The sequence below is a fragment of the Chiloscyllium punctatum genome, chromosome 16, assembly GCF_047496795.1.
Source record: "Chiloscyllium punctatum isolate Juve2018m chromosome 16, sChiPun1.3, whole genome shotgun sequence".
Lineage (NCBI taxonomy): Eukaryota > Metazoa > Chordata > Chondrichthyes > Orectolobiformes > Hemiscylliidae > Chiloscyllium > Chiloscyllium punctatum.
The window spans coordinates 17,182-39,069 of NC_092754.1; the positions used below are offsets into that span (position 1 = coordinate 17,182).

Genomic DNA, 21,888 nt, shown 5'->3' on the forward strand with positions numbered 1-21,888 from the left:
TTAAATAAGAATGCTAACAGGCTCTGTTTTCGTGCGCATTTCTGTTTGATTGCAGAGGCGTCCAGTTCTTGCAAGACTGTAATAAATTGTTCTTGTTTTCAAGGCCTTGTCTCCGGCTGATTGATTTGTGAGTGAGTTCTGTTTCTCACAGTAGGACCCAGGAATGTCCTTGGAGAATGGACCAGGATACCACCAAACACACCCTCGCCTCTCTCAGAGAGTGTGCTCCCTCTCTGACATCTTGGCCACCTGCGCTTTTCGCCTGATTTAAAAGTTCACGCCATCTTGTATTATTGTAACGTTACCTTGACAACACGAGCTAGCAACTAACACTCACGTGACTCGAAAGACCGGGCTGCCCTAATGTGCGCATGCACGACCGGGCATTGCTCTCACGTGACTAGACGCTGCATCTGGCGTCATTTGTCGCCTTGGAAACAGCGCTGCTGCTGGGGACGCTCTGGACTCTGACCGTTTTGAAAATAAATTCAAGTTCATGGGATTGACGATTAACATGTCACCTTTTCTAAAGAGGGGAGCCGCACCGGAATCTAACTAAGAGGTGAGCGGGGCAATGTCAATTATAAAAAAACGTTTACGCTGTTCCTCAAATAAACCTGATGCTGAACAATGACTGACTGCGTCACGGACGAATCAGCGGGTGATGGACGGCACCTTTCACCATTCACAAGTCAAGTGCCTACAGGTAGGTGGAGCTTGGGGAGAACATGTCCCTCAGCCCCAGGGGCGGAGCGGGGCCTGTCACCTCAGCACCTTGGAGGGGCGGGGTCGGTTCCCTTAGCCCTCGGGTCAGGGCGGGGCGGGGCCAGTCCCATCAGCCCCAGGGACAGTGCGGGGCGGGTTCCCCTCAGCCCCAGGGACAGGGCGGGGCGGGTTCCCTCAGCCCCAGGGGCGGGGCGGGGCGGGTTCCCTCAGCCCGGGGCGGGTTCCCTCAGCCCCAGGGGCGGGTTCCCCTCAGCCCCAGGGGCGGGGCGGGGCGGGGCGGGTTCCCTCAGCCCCAGGGGCGGGGCGGGGCGGGTTCCCTCAGCCCGGGGCGGGTTCCCTCAGCCCCAGGGGCGGGTTCCCCTCAGCCCCAGGGGCGGGGCGGGGCGGGGCGGGTTCCCTCAGCCCCAGGGGCGGGGCGGGGCGGGTTCCCCTCAGCCCCAGGGGCGGGGCGGGTTCCCTCAGCCCCAGGGGCGGGTTCCCCTCAGCCCCAGGGACAGGGCGGGGCGGGGCGGGTTCCCTCAGCCCCAGGGGCGGGGCGGGGCGGGTTCCCTCAGCCCCAGGGGCGGGGCGGGGCGGGGCCAGTCCCATCAGCCCCAGGGACAGGGCGGGGCGGGTTCCCCTCAGCCCCAGGGGCGGGGCGTTTCGTGTAATGAAGCAGAGTGACGGTTGTCGTTCTCGCCCCCAACCATCCCCAATTTCAATTGTGTAAATGATCAGTGAAGTGACAGGCACATTGCAACCTCCTGGATTCAAAGTCTAAAGGAGTCCTGTCTGCTAACTGGAAAGGATTTAAACATAATGAGGAGCAGAATGTTATTGCCCAAAATGTAGCAGGTTTGCAGAGTACTCTATTAAAACATAGTGTGAATGTGTTCAAGAAGGCAACGTGAAGAGCAGCAGAAAGAAGGGGTCAACTTAGATATGGGTTGATGTCGTGTGTCAGAGAGCGGTCGCACACGAGCCAAAATAGACTTGAGGGTAGTGCAAAAAAGGCAACCACACGATAGCAGATCTTTTGATGGGAATTATAAAACTTAGCAGGTCTGGTAGCGTCTATGGAGAGAAAAAATAATTACTGTTTCGGGTCCAGTCATCCTTCAGAAGCAGAGGACTTCGGATTTAGAGTCAGAAAAGAACAGATTGATTGATCCTAATTGCCTTTCCTGATTTGAGAAACTGTTCATATGCAGCATTTCTTCAAACTAACTTCAATAAATCATAATCAATAACCAACAATACTTTTAGAAGTTAATGATGATGCAGTAGCATTGGGGTATAGGACCATCATGATCTGACATGCAGCCTTGCTTTATGTAGCTTTAAACTCTCTAACAATTTTTGTAGGAGTCTTTTGTCAGATAGTTTGTAAGTACAATATGAAATAGAGGACCTTTGACTCTAACTTAGAAATGGCAAAAGGAAGAATAAGATCCATCCTGAAGTATGCAAACATATTATTTATTGGCCATGTAGAAGTGGACTGCGTGAAGACCATGAATAAAATTATAAATTCCTGTCATCTTTCTGTCTTATCAACTTGAGGTGGGAGGAATGGAGAGATGATGGCCTGGAGATATTAGCACTTTACTGTTAATATACAGATTCAGGTACTCTTCTGGGGACCCAGGTTCAAATCCCACCTGGCATTTAAATTCAATAAAATTTTGGAATTAGGAGTTCAATGATGACCACGAATCCATTTTCTCTGCTTGAGAAGGTTAGGGTGAATCCAAAGAGATTTTTAAAGTATATTAAAGTAAAAAGAATAACTAGAGAGAGAATAGGACCCTTCAAGGACCAAAGTGGACATATATGTGTGGAACTGCAGCAGATAGACAAGGTCCTCAAGGAATATTTCTCCTCTGTGTTGACTGTGGAGAAAGACATGAAAACTTGGGGACTTCGGGAAGTTAGTGATGATATCTTGTGGATAGTCCATATCAAAATGGAGGAGGTATTGGATGTTTTAGAATGTATGAAGGTGAATAAAATTTCTGGACCTGACCAGATGTATCCAAGAATCATCTAAAGGCCTGGAGAAGAAATTGCAGGGGCCCTGGCTGAGATACAGAGGAACCTTAATTATCCGGCATTCGATTATCCGAATATTGGATTATCTGACAAGATTGCAAGGTCCCGATACTTGGCTAAACTATGTTATCCGGCATTCGATTATCCGAAATTTGATTAACGAAATACTCCCCGTCTGTGTCGTTCAGATAATCGAGGTTCCTCTGTATTTGCATCATCATTAGCTATGGGTGAGGCCTCAGAAGACTGGAAGGTAGTGAATATTTAAGAAGGGCTGCAAAGAAAAACCTGGGAACTAGGTGGTAGGTAAATTATTTGAGAAGATTCTGAGGGATAAGGTATACTTGCATTTGGAAAAACAGGGTTTGATTAGGAATAGTCAGCATGGCTTTGTGCGTGGGAGATCATGCCTCACAAATTTGTTAGAATTCTTTGATGAAGTGACCAGGAGGATTGATGAGGGCAGGGCATTAGACTCAAGCTATATGGATTTCAATAAGGCCTTTGTTAAGGTTCCACATGGTAGGCTGCTCTGGAAGTTTAGATCGCATGGTAACCAGGGATTGCTGGCAAATTGGATGCACAATTGGCTTGATGGTAAGATGTAGAGAGAAATAGTGGAAGGATGCTTGTCAGACTGGAGGCCTGTGACTAGTGGTATGCTTCAGGGGTCAGTGCTGGGCCCCCTACTGTTTGTTATCTATATCAATGATGTAGATGAGAATGGACAAGGCATGATTATTAAGTTTGCAGATGACAATAAAATATGCAATATCATGGAAAGTGAAGAAGGTAATCAGAAATTGCAGCAGGATGTTGATTAGCTGGGGAGGTGTGCCGAGAAATGGCAAATGGAGCTTAATATAGATAAGTGTGAGGTCTTGCATTTTGGAAAGTCAAATCAAGGTAGGATTTTCATGGTGAATGGTAGAGTCATAAGTAGTGTTGTGGAACAGAGGGACCTTGGAGTTCAGGTACAAGGTTCTCTGAAATTGGAGTAGCAGGTAGACAAGGCAGCAAAGAAGGGTTTTGGCAAGCTAGCCTTCACCAGTCGGGGCATTGTTTACAGAAGTTGGGAAGTTATGTTGCAGTTGTACAGGACTTTGGTGAGGCCACACTTTAAGTATTGTGTTCAGTTTTGGTCACTTTGCTATAGGAAGGATGTTATTAAACTGGAAAGAGTGCAGAAGAAACTTACAAGAATGTTGCCAGGACTCAAGAGTCTGAGTTATAGGGAGAGATTAGACAAGCAAGGACATTTTTCTTTAGAGTGTAGAAGACTGAGAGAGGATTTTATAGAAGTGTTTAAAATCATGAGAGGCATGGACAGAGTGAATGCACTTTTTCCCAGGGATGAGGAATTTTTAGAGGAGAAAGAATAAAAGGAAACCTGAGGGGCACAGAAGGTGTTACGCATAGAACATAGAACAGTACAGCACAGAACAGGCCCTTCAGCCCACAATGTTGTGCCGACCACTGATCCTCATGTATGCACCCTCAAATTTCTGAGACCATATGCATATCCGGTAGTCTCTTAAATGTCCCCAATGACCTTGCTTCCACAACTGCTGCTGGCAATGCATTTCATGCTCTCAACTGTGTGTGTAAAGAACCCGCCTCTGACATCCCCTCTATACTTTCCTCCAACCAGCTTAAAACTATGACCCCTCGTGTTAGTCATTTCTGCCCTAGGAAATAGTCTCTGGCTATCGATTCTATCTATGCCTCTCATTATCTTGTATACCTCAATTAGGTCCCCTCTCCTCCTCCTTTTCTCCAATGAAAAAGGTCCAAGCTCAGTCAACCTCTCTTCATAAGTTAAGCCCTCCAGTCCAGACAGCATCCTGGTAAACCTCCTCTGAACCGTCTCCAAAGCATCCGCATCTTTCCTATAATAGGGAAACCAGAACTGGACGCAGTATTCCAAGTGTGGTCTAACCAAAGTTTTATAGAGCTGCAACAAGATCTCACGACTCTTAAACTCAATCCCCCTGTTAATGAAAGCCAAAACACCATATGCTTTCTTAACAACCCTGTCCACTTAGGTGGCCATTTTAAGGGATCTATGTACCTGCACACTAAGATCCCTCTGTTCCTCCACACTGCCAAGAATCCTATCCTTAATCCTGTACTCAGCTTTCAAATTCGACCTTTGAAAATGCATCACCTTGCATTTATCCAGGTTGAACTCCATCCGCCACCTCTCAGCCCATCTCTGCATCCTGTCAATGTCCTGCTGCAGCCTACAACAGCCCTCTATACTGTCAACGACATCTCCAACCTTTGTGTCATCTGCAAACTTGCTGACCCATCCTTAAATCCCCTCATCCAAGTCATTAATAAAAATTACAAATAGTAGAGGCCCAAGGATAGAGCCCTGTGGAACACCACTCACCACAGACTTCCAGGCAGAATATTTTCCTTCTACTACTACTCGCTGTCTTCTGTTAGCCAGCCAATTCTGTATCCAGACAGCTAAGTTCTGCTGTATCCCATTCCTCCTGACCTTCTGAATGAGCCTACCATGGGGAACCTTATCAACTGCCTTACTGAAGTCCATATACACCACATCCACAGCTCGACCCTCATCAACTTTTCTAGTCACATCCTCAAAGAACTCGATAAGGTTTGTGAGGCATGACCTGCCCCTCACAAAGCCGTGTTGACTGCATTTAATCAAGCCATGCTCTTCCAGATGGTCATAAATCCTATCCCTCAGAATCATTTCTAACACCTTGCAGATGATAGACGTGAGACTTACTGGTCTGTAATTGCTGGGGATTTCCCTATTTCCTTTCTTGAAGAGAGGAATTACAGTTGCCTCTCTCCAGTCCTCAGGTACGACTCCAGTGGAGAGCGAGGATGCAAAGATTTTCGCAAGTGGCGAAGCAATTGCATTTCTCGTTTCCCAAAGCAGCCGAGGACAAATCTGGTCCGGGCCTGGCGACTTGTCAATCTTAATGTTTGACAAAATTTTCAGCACATCAGTTTCCTCTATCTCTATCCATTCCAGCATGCACACCTGCTCTTCAAAGGTTTAATTCACTACAAAGTTTGTTTCTTTCGTAAAGACAGAAGCAAAAAACTCATTTAGGGGTTCCCCTAGCTCCTCAGATTCCAACCACAAATTCCCTATGCTATCCCTGATCGGCCCTTCTCTTTCTTTGACCATTCTCTTATTCCTCACAAAAGTGTAAAATGCCTTTGTGTTCTCCCTAATCCGTTCTGCCAAGACTTTCTTGTGCCCCCTCCTGGCTCTCCTCAGACCATTTTTGAGCTCCTTCCTCGCCTGCCTGTAATCGTCTAGAGGTGAGCTTGACCCTAGCTTCCTCCACCTTATGTAAGCTACCTTTTTCCTTTTGACGAGAAGCTCCACCGCTCTCGTCATCCAAGGTTCCTTTATCTTACCACTTCTTGCCTGTCTCAGAGGGACACATTTATTCATCACTTGCAACAACTGTTCCTTAAACAGTCTCCACATGTCTATAGTGCCTTTACCGTGGAACAATTGCTCCCAATCCATGCTTCCTAACTCATGTCTAATCGCATCATAGTTTCCTCTTCCCCAATTAAATATCCTCCCATTTTGCCTAATCCTCTCCTTCTCCATAGTTATGTAGAATGTGAGGCAGTTGTGGTCACTATCACCAAAATGCTCTCCCACCACAAGATCTGATACCTGCCCCGGCTCGTTTCCGAGCACCAAGTCTAGAATGGCCTCTCCCCTCGTCGGCCTGTCAACATACTGAGTTAGGAAACCCTCCTGAACATACCTTACAAAAACAGCTCCATTCAAATCTTCTGCTCAAAGGATGTAGATGGGAAAGTTAAAGTCACCCATTATAACAACCCTACTACGTCCACACTTTTCCAAAATCTGCCGACCTATGCTTTCTTCCATCTCCCTGCTGCTATTGGGGGGCCTGTAGTAAACCCCTAACGAGGTGACTGCTCCCTTGCTGTTCCTAATTTCCACCCATACTGACTTGGTAGGCAGATCTTCCTCGACAATGGAAGCTTCTGTAGTTGTGATACCCTCTCTGATTAGTAGTGCTACACCCCAACCTCTTTTCCCCCCTCCCTATTCTTTTTAAATGCTCTAAACCCTGGAACATCCAGCAACCATTCCTGCCCCTGAGAAACCCATGCCTCTGTTATGGCCACAACATCATAGCACCAGGTACTGATCCATGCTCTAAGTTTATCACTGCCAGAGCAAGTGTTTGAGGCATGCACATTACAACATTTAAAAGGCATTTGGACAAACACAAGGATAGGAAAGGCTTAGAAGGATATGGGCAAAGTACAGAGAAATGAGGTTAGTGTGGATGGACACTTTGGTCCGAATGGATCAGTTTGGGCCAAAGGGCCTGTCTCCATGACACTATGACTGTGATTCTAAGTTATCAAGAAGAGTGCTAAGAAAGCAGTGAAGAGACATCGAATGAAATGTGGCAAGAAGAGGAGAAAGTCCAGGTAAGAAAGTTATTCCATTGACATCAATAAAGTGATGAAGAAGTTCACCCCAACACTGGTATTTCCTCCAACCCCATGAGCATCATGAGCTCGTTTGTCAAAGATATTTTTGAGTACTTTGTGGAGGAAGCTTCCTGCTTGGTCCATAACAATAAATGCAGCACCATTGACTCCCAAACAATCTATTCTGCTGTGTGCCTGCTGCTGCATGAGGGTGTCAAAGGATACAAAGGCAGAGACCAAGTACACCAGCTCCAAGTGAAACAACACACTGTATTGAAATAATAAAAAGTCCATCATGTAGTTTAAAACTAAATGGTGCATGCTGTAATATATTTAAAGCACCAAGCAAGCTGTCCTCAATCATTGATGACATAAAAGAATGTTTAATGACAGAATATAGACTTTGCTATTTGCCAACGCGGCAGAAAAAATAGCTCAGCTTTGTATCATCACAGGATTGGGCCCTTTGGGCCATGATGTTGTACTGAACATGATGCCAGATTAAACTAATCCTTTCTGTCTGCTTTATCTATATCTCTCCATTCCTTGATTATTCATGCACTTATCTAAAAGCCCCTTAAACACCCCTATCGTTTCTGTCTCCGCCTCCACCACCACCCCTGGCAGCATGTTCCAGACTCGTACCACTCTGTGCAAAAAACCTTGCCCTTCACATCTCGTATGAATTTCTCCCCTCTCACCTTAAATGCATCCCCCTTAGTATTAGATATTTCAATGCTTGGAAAAAGATTCTGACTGTCAACCCTGTCTATGCATTTCATAATCTTATCGATTTCTATCAAGTCTCCCCTAAGCCTCTGCTGCTCCAGGAAAAAACAACCCTAGTTTTTCGAGCCTCTCTTTATAGCTCATACCCTCTAATCCAGGCAGCATCCTGGTAAACCTCTTCTGCACCCTCGCCAAAACCTTCACATCCTTCCTGTAATGTGGCAAACAGAATTGAACACAAATACTCTTTAAATACAGACTAACCAAAGTCTTATAAAGCTGCAACATGACATCCTGACTCTTGTCAATAAAGGCAAGTATGCCACGTGCCTTCTTTAGACATCGCTGCGGACCTGAACCCCAAGATCCCTTCACACATCAATGCTGTACAGGGTCCTGCCAGTAACTGTATACTTTTCCTTAACTTTTGATTTCCCAAAGTGTAGCACCTCACACTTGCCCAGATTAAGCTCCATCTGCTACTTCTCTGCCCACATCTGCAATTGGTCTATATCCGGCTGTATCCTTTGACAACCTTCTACACTGTCCGCAACTCCACTGATCTTTGTGTCATATGCAATCTTACTAAACCACCCATCTAGTTTTCATCCAAGTCATTTTTATATATCGTACAGCAGTGGTCCGAGTACAGATCTCTGCAGAACACTACTAGTCATTGACCTCCAACCAGAAAAGCACCCTTCCACCACTACCCTCTAGCTTAAAGAGGCAAGCCAATTCTGAAGTTTCCAAGTTGCCACGCATCTTAGTTTTCTGGATGAATCTACCATGAGGGACCTTGTTGAAAGCCTTACTTAAATCCAACATCATCCACTGCTCTATCCTGATCAATCACCTTTGTCACCTCTTCAAAAAATTCAATCAAGTTAGTGCGACATGGCCTGCCCACACAAAAACATGCTGACTGTCTCTAATTAGACCATGCTTTCCTAAATGCGTGTTAATCCTATCTCTAAGAATTGTCTCCAATAGCTTCCAAACCACTGATGTGAGACTCACCGGTCTATAGTTTCTTGGATTATCCCTATTGCCCTTCTTGAACAGAGGAACACCATTAGCTACTTGCCAGTTCTCCAGGACCTCTCCAGTGCCTAGCAAGGATACAAAAATCATGGTCAAGGCCTCAGCAATCTCCTCTCTTACCTCTCTCAATAACCTGGGGTAACTACCATTGGCCTCTGGGGACTTATCTACTTTAATATCTTCAAGAGACCCAACACCACCTATTTCGTGATCTCAAAATGCCTTCACATATTCGCGTGCTAATCTCATTACCCTCTATGTCCTTCTCCTGGGTGAATGCCAACACAACGTACTCATTCAGGATCTTGTCGACATCCACTGCCTCTAAGCACAAGTTCTCTCCTTTATCTTTGAGTGGTCCTACCCTCTCTTTAGTTATTCTTTTGTTTTTAATGTATGTGTATAATGACTTGGGATTCCCTTTAATCATATTTGCCAAGGTCATTTCATGACCCCTCCCTGCTCTCCATTTCCCTGCTTGAGTTCTTGCCTGCTTTCTTCATATTCCTTATAGGCCCTGTCCAACTTTAGCTTCCTAAACATTACATATGCTTCTTTGCTCCATTTGACTAAATTCACAACCTCTCTCATTATCCAAGGATCCCTTACCTTGCCATCCTTGTCCATCCTTCTTACTGGAACATACTGGTCCTGAACTCTGATCAGTATGTTTTTAAACAACTCCCACATGTCAAATAAAAACCAAAAGAACTGGAGATGCTGTAAATCAGAAACAGAAACAGAAATTGCTGGAAACGTTCAACATGTCGGTTGGCATCTATAAAGAGAAATCAGAGTTAACATTTCAGGTTGAGTGATGTTTCCTCAGAACCCTCCCACATGTCAAATGTGGACTTGCCCGATAACAGCTGCTCCCAATAAACACTCCCTAGCTCCTGCCTAATACTGTCATTTTTGTTCTTCCCTATTTGGTATCTTCCCGCAAAGTCCTTATTCATAGCTATCTTAAAACATAAGAAGTTGTGGTTACTATTTCCAAAATGCACTCCTATTGAAAGGTCAGTCACCTAGCCAAGCTCATCAACCAGTAAAAGGTTCCAGTATGGACCTCCTCTCATTGGACAATTCACATACTCTTTCAAGAAACCCTCTTGGATGCACCTAACCAATTCTGCCCCATCTAATCCTCTTGCTCTAAGGAAGTTCCAGTCAATATTGGGAAAGTTAAAGTCACCCACTATGACAACCTTGTTGTTATTACATCTTTCCATAATCTGACTATACATTTTTCCTCAATGTCTCTGTGGCTGTTGGGGGGCCTATAGTATAATTCCATCAGAAGGATTTGTGGTCGGCATGGTGGCACAGTGGTTAGCACTGCTGCCTCACAGCACCAGAGACCTGGGTTCAATTCTGCCTCAGGCAACAGTCTGTGTGGAAATTGCACATTCTCCCTGTTATCTGTGTGAGTTTCCTCCGAGTGCTCCAGTTTCCTCCCACAGTCAAAAAATGTGCAGGTTAGGTGAATTGGCCATGCTAAATTGCCCGTAGTGTTAAGTGAAGGGGTAAATGTAGGGGACTGGGTCTGGATGGGTTGCACTTCGGTGGGTCGGTGTGGACTTGTTGGGCTGAAGGGCCTGTTTCCACACTGTAATTAATCTAAAAAATTGCACTGTTTTTACTTTTGAGCTATACTCATATTACCTTCAGATAAGCCTTCCAGTATGTCTGCTCTGAGTGCAAATAGGACATTTTTTCTTATTAGTAATGCAACTCCTCCATCTCTTTTACCTCCCTCTCTGTCTCGTCTAAAACAACAAAACCCTGGAACATTCAGCAGCCAGTCCTGTCCGTCCCTCAACCAAATCTCTGTAATGGTCACAACATCATAGTTCCATTTACTGATCCAGGCTTTAATTCATCAGCCTTACTCATTATGTTCTGTGTTGTTCTGGGGAAGGTGAGACCTGTACATGAAGGACAGGTTGTACCTGAACTGGAAGGACACAAATGTCCTGGGTGGGAGATTTGCTCATGTGATTCGGGAGGGTTTAAACTAGTTTGGCAGGGGGGTGGGAATCAAAGTCACATATCTGAGAGGGGTCAGTTGCAGACGGGGCAGTGACAGGATGTATTAAATCTATCAGCAAGGTTTCTCACGCGATGAAACAAAGGGATCGGTTAAAATGTGTCTGCTTTAATGCAAGGAGTGTCCAAAATAAGAGTGACGAACTTAGAGCATGGATCAATACTTGGGGCTATGATGTTGTGGCCATAACGGAGACATGGGTTCTACAGGAGCAGGTATAGTTTCTTGATGTTCCAGGGTTTAGAATGTTTAAAAAGAACAGGGAGGGTGGAAAAAGAGTAGGGGGTGTAGCATTGCTAATCAGAGAGTGCACCACGGCGACAAAAGGTTTGTCTACTGAATCAATATGGGTGGAAGTTAGGAACAGCAAGGGGACAGCTGCCACATTGGGGGTTTTCTAAAGACCACCTAATAGCAGTAGAGAGAGTGAAGATCTCATAGGTGGGCAAATTCTGGAAAAATGCAGAAGTAGCAGGGTTGTTGTTAGTGATTTCAACTTTCCCAATATCGACTGGAACCTCCTAAGTATAGATGGTTTGGATGGAGCTGTTTTTGTCAGGTGTGTTCAGGAGGGTTTCCTTACTCAGTATGTAGACAGATCGAAGAGGGAAGAGGCCATTTCGGATTTGGTGCTTGGCAACGAGCCAGGACAGGTATCAGATCTCGCGGTGGGAGAGCACTTTGGTGAAAGTGATCACAACTGCCTCACATTTAGCATAGCCTTGGAGATTGAAAGGAGCAGTTACCGAGGGAAGATATTTAATTGGGGAAAAGGAAATCATGACGCAATCAGACAGGAGTTGGAAAGTATAGACTGGGGGCAGTTGTTCCACAGAAAGGGCACAACAGACATGTGGAGACTATTTAAGGAGCAGTTGCGAGTGATGCACAAATTTGTTCCTCTGAGACAGGTAAGAAGGGGTAAGATTAAGGAACCTTGGATGATGAGAACAGAGGAACTTTGCATCAAAAGGAAAAATGCAGCTTACGTAAGGTGGAGGAAGCAAAGATAGAGCACAGCTTTAGAGGACTACAGGCTTGCTAAAAAGAGCTCAGAAATGGACTGAGGAGAGCCAGGAGGGGGCACGAAAAAGGCTTGGCAAGAAGGATTAGGGAGAATCCAAAGGCATTTTACTCATACGTGAGAAATAAGAGAATGATCAGGGAGAAGGTAGGGCCGATCAGGGATAATGGAGGGAACTTGTGCGTGGAGTCTGAGCAGATAGGGGAAGTCCTAAATGAGTTTTTTGCTTTGGTTTTTCCCAAGGAAAGGGAACTTGTTATAAATGAAAACTTATAGGAGCTGGGATACAGTCTTGACCAGGTCAAGATTGATGAAGTTGATGTGCTGGAAATTTTGGCAAACATTAAAATTGATAAGTCCTCAGGGCCAGACCTGATTTATCCGAGGCTGCTCCGGGAAGCGAGAAAGGAGGTTGCTAAGCTGCTGGCGAGGATATTTGCCTCCTCCCTCTCCACAGGATTCATACCGGAGGATTGGAAAGAGACGAATGTTGTTCCGCTTTTCAAGAAGGGTAATAAGGAAATCCCTGGCAATTACAGACCAGTCAGTCTTACGTCTGTGGTCAGCAAAGTTTTGGAAAGAATTCTGAGGGATAGGATTTATGACTATTTAGCAAAGCATAGTGTGATTAAAGGCAGTCAGCATGGCTTTGTGAGGGGCAGGTCATGCCTCACAAATCTTATTGAGTTCTTTGAGGAGGTGTCAAGATAGGTCGACAATGATCGAGCAGTGGATGTGGTGTATATGGACCTCAGCAAGGCATTTGATAAGGTTCCCCATGGTAGGCTCATTCAGAAACTCAGGAAGTATGGGATTCAAGGATATTTGGCTATCTGGATTCAGAATTGGCTGGCTGACAGAGGGCAGAGAGTGGTTGTGGATGGAAAGTATTCTGCCTGGAGGTCAGTGTTGAGTGGGGTCCCGCAGGGCTCTGTTCTTGGGCCTCTGCTCTTTGTAGTTTTTATAAATGACTTGGATGAGGATGTTCAGGGGTGGATTAGTAAATTTGCAGACAACTACAAAGGTTGGAGGTGTCATCGATAGTATAGGCAGCAACTGCAGGCTGTAGCGCGACATAGACAGGATGCAGAGTTGGGTTGAGAAATGGCAGATGGAGTTCAACCTGGATAAATGCAAAGGGATGCATTTTGGAAGGTCGAACTCAAATGCTGAATGTAGAATTAAAGACAGGATTCTTGACATTGTGGAGGAACAGAGGGATCTGGGTGCGCAAGTACATAGATCCCTCAAAGTTGCCACCCAAGTGGATAGGGTTGTTAAGAAAGCATATGGTGTTTTGGCTTTCATTAACAGGGAGATCAAGTTTAAGAACCGTGAGGTTTTGCTACAGCTCTACAAATCCCTGATGAGACTTCACTTGGAACATTGTGTCCAGTTCTGGTCGCCCTACTATTGGAAAGATACAAAGACTTTGGAGAGGGTACAAAGAAGGTTTACTAGGATGCTGCCTGGACTGGAGGACTTGCCTTATGAAGAAAGATTGAATAAGCTCGGACCTTTCTGGAGAGAAGGAGGAAGGGATAAAACCTGATCGAGGTGTACAAAATAAGATTGAGTCAATAGCCAGAGACTTTTCCCCCAGACAGGATTGAGTGGTACGAGAAGTCATCATTTAAAGATATTAGGAGGAAGGTATAAAGGAGACATCAGAGGTCGGTTCTTTATGCAGAGAGTTGTGAATGCATGGAACGCGTTGCCAGCTGTGATGGTGGAAGCAGAGTCATTAGGGACATTTAAGTGACTGCTAGTAATGCACATGAGTTGAGGGGTGCGTAGGTTAAGTTACTATATTTTACATTAGGATTAAATCTCGGCACAACATTGTGGGCCAAAGGGCCTATTCTGTACTGTACTTTTCTGTGTTCTATGTTCTAAACACACTTCAGCCCATCAGTCCCATCGCGTTCATTTACCTGTGTCTGTATGTCCTTCCTTTCAGAGTTACTGGTCCTAATGTCTACCTTCATCTCAATCCCTCCACTGGCTGATCTGCTATTCTTGTTCCAGGACCCTACCACTCTAGTTTAAACCCTCTCAAGTAGCACTGGCGAACCTCCTTGTGAGGATATTGGTTTCCCTCCAGTTTAGATGCAACCTGTCCCTCTTGTACAAATCAACTGTGTCTCAGAAGAAGTCCCAATGATCCAAGAACCTGAAAGCCTGTTGCCTGCACCAGTTCCTTAGCTACGCATTAATCTGTCCCACTTTCCTATTCTTTGCCTCACTAGCACATGGCACTGGTAGTAATCCAGAGATTTTGAGCATCCAGCAGGGGGATGGGAACCTAAATTGTAGTTCTAATAAACAGAAAGTTGAGAGTAGTGAGGTCAGAAATAAGATTTAAGGTCGCAAGAGGTTTATTTGAAATGTGTCTACTTCAACACCAAAAGCATCTGGGGCGACATGGTGGCACAGTAGTTAGCACTGCTGCCTCACAGCACCAGAAACTCGGGTTCAATTCCTGCCTCAGGTGACTATCTGTGTGGAGTTTACACATTCTCCCCATGTCTGCGTGGGTTTTCATCGGGTGCTCCGGTTTCCTCCAACAGTGTGCAGGTTAGGTAAATTGGCCATGCTAAATTGCCCGTAGTGTTAGGTGAAGGGGTAAATGTAGGGGAATGGGTTTGGGTGGGTTGTGCTTCGATGGGTCGGTGTGGACTTGTTGGGCCGAAGGGCCTGTTTCCACACTGTAAGTAATCTAATCTAAACAATAAGGTGGATGGACTTGTATCATAGGTTGGTACCTGGAATTTCCATGTTGTGACCATTTTGGAGAAATGGGTGGAATAGAGACATGGGTAGAGCAGGGACAGGAATGGTTGTTGCAGGTCCTGAGATTTAGATGTTTCAGTAAGAACAGAGAAGATGGTAAAAGATGTGGGGAGGGTGGCATTGTTAATCAAGGACAGTATTACGGTGGCAGAAAGGATATTTGAGGACTCATTTACTGAGGTAGTATGGGCTGAGGATAAATACAGGAAAGGAGAGGTCACCCTGTTGGGAGTTTTCTATAGGCCTCTAATAGTTCCAAAAATGTAGAGGAAAGGATTGCAAAGATGATTCTCGATAGAAGTGAGATGACAAGGTAGTTGTTATGGGGGCATTTAACTTTACAAATATTGACTGGGAATACTAAAGTTCAAGTGCTTTAGATGGGTCTATTTTTTGTCCAATGTGTGCAGGAGGGTTTCCTGACACAGTTTGTAGACAGGCCAACAAGAGGAGCTCTGGAGCTGCGGATGGACTCACTGCGCAGCATCCACGATGCTGAGGAGGTCGTAGATAGCACGTTTAGTGAACTGATCACACCTCAGGTTAGAATTGTTGAGGGAGACAGTGAATGGGTGACCAAAAGGCAGAAAAAGAGTAGGAAGGCAGTGCAGGTGTCCCCTGCGATCATCTCCCCCCAAAACAGGTATACTCTTCTGGATACTGTTGGGGGAGATGATTCCCTAGGGGAGGGCAGCAGTAGCCAGGATCATGGCACTGTGGTGGGCACTGCTCTTCAGAAGGGCGGGAAAAAGACTCATAGGGCCATTGTCATAGGGGATTCTATTGTAAGGGGAGTGGATGGTGGTTCTGTGGCCAAAAACGGGACTCCTGAATGTTGCCTCCCAGGTGCTCAGGTCAGGGATGTCACCGGTTGGCTGCAGAGCATTCTTTTTAAAAGGGGAGGGTAAACAGCCAGTTGTCTTGGTGAATATAGGCACCAACGATATAAGTTGAAAAAAGATGACGTCCTGAAAGCAGAATTCAGGGAGCTAGGAGAGAAGTTAAAAAGGAGGACCTCAAAGGTAGTGATCTTGGGATTACTCGCCCACCCTCTGATGACCCCTTCTCCCGCCTGCAACACACCCCATCCACCTAGACACCCCGTGCTGGCCTCTTACCTGCCCTCGATCTCTTCATAGCCAACTGCCGCCGCGACATTAACCGTGTCAGCCTCTCCACCCCTCTCACCCACTCCAACCTCTCACCCTTGGAACGTGCAGCCCTCCACTACCTCCGTTCCAACCCCAACCTCACTATCAAACCGGCAGACAAGGGAGGAGCAGTAGTAGTTTGGCGCACCGACCTTTACACCGCTGAGGCTAAACGCCAACTCGCGGACACCTCCTCCTACTGCCCCCTTGACCATGACCCCACCACCAAACCATCATCTCCCAGACCATCCATAACCTCATCACCTCAGGGGATCTCCCATCCAGCGCCTCCAACCTCATAGTCCCACAACCCTCCACCGCCCATTTCTACCTCCTGCCCAAAATCCACAAACCTGACTGCCCCAGCCGACCCATTGTCTCAGCCTGCTCCTGCCCCACCGAACTCATCTCTGCATACCTTGACATGGTCCTGTTCCCCCTTAATCCAAGAACTCCCCACCTACGTTTGGGACACCACCCACGCCCTCCACCTCCTCCATGATTTTCGCTTCCCCGGTACCCAATGCCTTATCTTCACCATGGGCATCCGGTCCCTGTACACCTCCATCCCCCATCACGAAGGAGTCAAAGCCCTCCGCTTCTTCCTTTCCCGCCGTACCAACCAGTACCCTTCCACCGACACCCTCCTTCGATTGACTGAACTGGTCCTCACCCTGAACAACTTCTCTTTCCAATCCTCCCACTTCTTCCAAACCAAAGGAGTAGCCATGGGCACCTGCATGGACCCCAGCTATGCCTGCCTCTTCTTAGGATATGTGGAACAGTCCATCTTCCACAGCTACACTGGCACCACCCCCCACCTTTTCCTACGCTACATCGATGACTGTATCGGCGCTGCCTCGTGCTCCCACGAGGAGATTGAACAGTTCATCCACTTTACCAACACCTTCCACCCTGACCTCAAATTTATCTGGACCGTCTCAGACTCCTCCCTCCCCTTCCTAGACCTCACCATTTCTATCTTGGGCGACCGAATCAACATGGACATTTACGATAAACCGACCGACTCCCGCAGCTACCTAGACTACACCTCCTCCCACCCTGCCCCCTGTAAAAACGCCATCCTATATTCCCAATTCCTTCGTCTCTGCCGCATCTGCTCCCAGGAGGACCAGTTCCAATACTGTACAACCCAGATGGCTTCCTTCTTCAAAGACCACAATTTCCCCCCAGACGTGATCGACAATGCTCTCCACCGCATCTCCTCCACTTCCCGCTCCTCCGCCCTTGAGCCCCGCCCCTCCAATGCCACCAGGACAGAACCCCACTGGTCCTCACCTACCACCCCACCAACCTCCATATACATTGTATCATCCGTCGTCATTTCTGTGACCTCCAAACGGATCCCACCACCAGGGATATATTTCCCTCCCCTCCTCAATCAGCGTTCCGATAAGACCACTCCCTCCGTGACTCCCTCGTCAGGTCCACACCCCCCACCAACCCAACCTCCACTCCTGGCACCTTCCTCTGCAGCCGCAAGAAATGCAAAACTTGCGCCCGCACCTCCCCCCTTACTTCCCTCCAAGGCCCCAAGGGATCCTTCCATATCCGCCACAAATTCACCTGCACCTCCACACACATCATTTACTGCATCTGCTGCACCCGATGTGGCCTCCTGTATATTGGGGAGACAGGCCGCCTACTTGCGGAACGTTTCAGAGAACACCTCTGGGACACCCGGACTAACCAAGCCAACCACCCCGTGGCTCAACACTTCAACTCCCCCTCCCACTCCACCAAGGACATGCAGGTCCTTGGACTCCTCCATCGCCAGACCATAGCAACATGACGGCTGGAGGAAGAGCGCCTCATGTTCCGCCAAGGAACCCTCCAACCACAAAGGATGAACTCAGATTTCTCCAGCTTCCTCATTTCCCCTCCCCTCCCACCTTGTCTCAGTCCCAACCCACGAACTCAGCACCACCTTTCTAACCTGCAATCTTCTTCCTGACCTCTCTGGCCCCACCCCCACTCCGGCCTATCACCCTCACCTTAACCTCCTTCCACCTATCGCATTTCCACTGCCCCTTCCCCAAGTCCCTCCTCCCTACCTTTTATCTTAGCCTGCTGGACACACTTTCCTCATTCCTGAAGAAGGGTTCATGCCTGAAACATCGATTCTCCTGCACTTTGGATGCTGCCTGACCTGCTGCGCTTTTCCAGCAACACATTTTCAGTTGGGATTACTACCAGTGCCATGTGCTAGCCAGCGTAGAAATGAAAGAATAGGTAGGATGAACATGTTGCTTGAGATATGGTGTAGGAGGGAGGGGTTCAGATTTGTTGGACATTGGGACCAGGTCTGGGGAAGGTAGAACAATTACAAATTGGATGGTCTACACCTGAGCCAGACTGGAATTAATATCCTTGGGGGAGTTTTTACTACTGCTGTTGGGGAGTTTTCAAACTAATGTGGCAGGGGGCTGGGAACCAGAAGACAAGACAAATGGACAGCGAGGTGGAAACTGGAGACTGTAAGAATCATGATGTTAGCATTAATAAGGGGAAGAGCAGGCAGAGAGCAGACGAACAAAAAGAACCCATGGCCTGAAGTGCATACATTTTAATGCAAGGAGTATAGTGGGTAAGGCAGATGACCTTAGGGCTTGGATTGGTGCCTGGGACTACGACGTTATTGCAATCACAGAGACTTGGTTGAAGGAAGGGCATGATTGGCAACTAAATGTTCCAGGATATAGATGCTTCAGACAGGACAGGGAGTGAAGTAAAAGGGGGAGGAGTTGTATTGCTGGTCAGGGATTATATCAAGGCTATGCTAAAAGAGGACACTATGGAGGGCTTGAGTAGTGAGGCACTTTGTGAGGAGCTGAGAAATGAGAAGGGTGCAGTTAGATTGTTGGGGCTGTATTACAACTCTCCCAACAGCGAGCACGAGGTAGAAGAACAAATAAGTAAACAAATTATGGAAAGATGTAGAGGCAACAGGGTTGTGATGATGGGTGATTTTAATTTTCCCAACATTGACTGGGATACACTTAGTGTCAGAGATCTGGATGGGGCAGAGTTTGTAAGAAGCGTCCAGGAGAGATTACTAGAGCAGTATGTCAATAGACCGATGAGGGAAGGGGCCAAATTGGACCTGGTGTTGGGGAATGAGCTGGGGAGGTGGTAGAAGTTGTGGTGTGGGATTTCTTTGGGAACAGCAACCACAATTCTGTAAGTTTTAGAATACTCGTATACAAAGATGAAAGTGGTCCTAAGGGAAGAGTACTAAACTGGGCCAAGACCAATTATATCAAATTTAGACAGGAGCTGAGAAATATGGATTGGACACAGCTATTTGAAGGGAAGTCCACATTTGATATGTGGGAGGCTTTTAAAGATAATGCAGGATAGGCATGTCCTGTTGAAAGTAAAGGATAGGAAAGGCAAGATTCATGAACCGTAGATGACAGGAGAAATCGTACGACTAGCCAAGAGGAAAAGGGAAGTGTACATAAGGTCCAGGCAGCTAAGAACAGAACAGGCCCTGGAGGAATATCAGGAGAGTAGGACCAATCTTATATGAGGAATCAAGCGGGCTAATAGGGGTAGTGAAATAGCTTTAGTGAGCAGAATTAAGGAGAATCCCAAAGCATTTTATTCTTATACAATAAGCAAGCGGGTAACTAGAGAAAGGATTGGTCCACTAAAGGATAAGGAAGGAAGACTGTGGGTCGAACCTGAGAAAATGGATGAGATTCTGAATTATTACTTTGCATCAGTGTCCACTGAGGAGAGGGAGATGACGAATGTTGAGATTAGAGATAGATGTTTGATTACTCTGGATGATGTTGACCTAAGTAGGGAAGATGTGTTGGGTAGGTTAGAGGTTATTAAGGTGGACAAATCCCCAGGACTGGATGGGATCTATCTGAGGTTGCTGAGGGAGTCAAGAGAGGAAATAGCTGAGGCCCTGACAGATATCTTTGAGGTATCCTTAAACACAGGTGAGGTGCCGGAGAACTGGAGGGTTGCTCATGTTGTCCCCTGTACAAGAAGAGTCGTAGGGATATTCCGGTAACTACAGACCAGTGAGCCTGACGTCAGTGTTGAGAAAGTTGTGGGAGAGGTACTTTGGGATGAAGTCTATTTATATTTGGAAAAGAATGGGCTTATCAATGAAAGGCAACATGGTTTGGTGCGAGGGAGATCGTGCCTTTCCAGCTTAATAGAGTTCTTTGACGAAGTGACCAAGCTGATAGATGAAGAGCTGTAGATGTCATATACATGTACATTAGTAAGGTGTTTGATAAGGTTCCCCATGGTAAATTAATGGAGAAAGTGAAGTTACATGGTGTGCAGGATGTTCTAGCTAGGTGGATAAAGAACTGGTTGAGTAACAGGTCACAGAGACTAGTAGTTGAAGGGAATTTCTTGAAATGGAAAAAGGTGACTAGTGGTGTTCCACAGGGATCAATGCTGGGACCGCTGTTGTTTGTGATATACATAAATGATCTGGAAGAGGGCACTGTTGGTATGATCAGCAAGTTTGCAGATGACACAAAGGTTGGTGGAGTAGCAGAAAGCATAGGGGACTGTCAAAGAATACAGGAGAATATAGATAGACTGGAGAGTTGAGCGGAGAAGTGGAAGAAGGAGTTCAATCCAGGCAAATGTGAGGTGATGCATTTTGGGAAGTCTAATTCTAGAGCGAATTATACAGTAAACGGAAGAGCCTTGGGCTGATGAGCTGAGGGATCTGGGAGATCAGGTCCATTGTACCCTGAAGGTTGCTGCACAGGTGGATAGATTGGTCAAGAGGGCATATGGTATGCTTGCCTTCATCGGAAGGGATATTGAGAATAAGAGCTGGCAGGTCATGTTAAACTTGTACAAGACATTGGTTTGGCTGCATTTAGAATACTGTGTACGGTTCTGGCCACCACATTACCAAAAGGATGTGGACACTTTTGAAGAGGGTGCAGAGAAGGATTTTGAGGATTTTGCCTGGTATAGAAGATGCTAGCTATGCAGAAAGGTTGAGTAGGTTAGAATTGTTTTCATTGGAAAAAAGGAGATTGGGGGACCTGATTGAAGTCTATAAAATCATGAAGGGTATAGACGAGGTAGATAGAGATAAGCTATTTTCCAGGGTGAAGGATTTAATAATGAGAGGTCATGTCAAGATGAGAGGTGAATAGTTTAAGGGGGATACACGCGGCAAGTACTTCACACAGAGGGTGGTAGGTGCCTGGGACGCGTTGCCAGCAAAGGTAGTAGAGGCAGACATGGTAGATTCATTTAAGATGCATCTAGACAGGTGCATGAGTAGGTGGGGAGTAGAGGGAATTGGGTGATGGGTTTAGACAGTGGATTTGGATCTGCTCAGGCTTGGAGGGCCAAAGGGCCTGTTCCTGGGCTGTAAATTTTCTTTTTTTTAGGTTAGATTCCCTACAGTGTGGAAACAGGCCTTTCGGCCTAACAAGTCCACACTGACCCTCCGAAGAGAAACCCACCCAGACCAATTTTCCCTCTGACTAAAGCACCTAACACTATGGACAATTTAGCATGGCCAATTCACCTGAACTGCACATCTTTGGATTGTGGGAGGAAACCGGAGCACCCGGAGGAAACCCACGCAGAAATGGGGAGAATGTGCAAACTCCACACAGACAGTCACCTAAGCTTTGTTCTTCTTTATTTAGGAGAGGCCACATTGGATTTGGTACTGGGTGATGAACCGGGCCAGGTGTTAGATTTGGAGGTAGGTGAGCACTTTGATGATAGTGACCACAATTCCATTATGTTTACCTTAGCAATGGAAAGGGATTGGTATATACTGCAGGGCAGGTGTTATTGCTGGGGGAAGGGCAATTATGATGCCATTAGGCAAG

At 46.5% G+C, this 21,888-nt stretch overlaps 1 protein-coding gene across 2 annotated transcripts in view; it reads left to right on the forward strand.

Moving 5' to 3' along the window:
* The first annotated feature begins 464 nt into the window (after positions 1-464).
* Positions 465-21,888, forward strand: part of ubxn10 (UBX domain protein 10) — a 42,002-nt gene continuing 20,578 nt past the window's right edge. Inside the window, exon 1 of one of the 2 annotated variants that reach the window (XM_072585917.1) lies at positions 465-706. In XM_072585917.1, coding sequence (XP_072442018.1) covers positions 665-706 — 42 coding nt within the window. In that variant the 5' untranslated portion in view covers positions 465-664. The remainder of the gene's footprint in view (positions 707-21,888) is intronic. The other variant, XM_072585918.1, reaches the window with a different exon arrangement.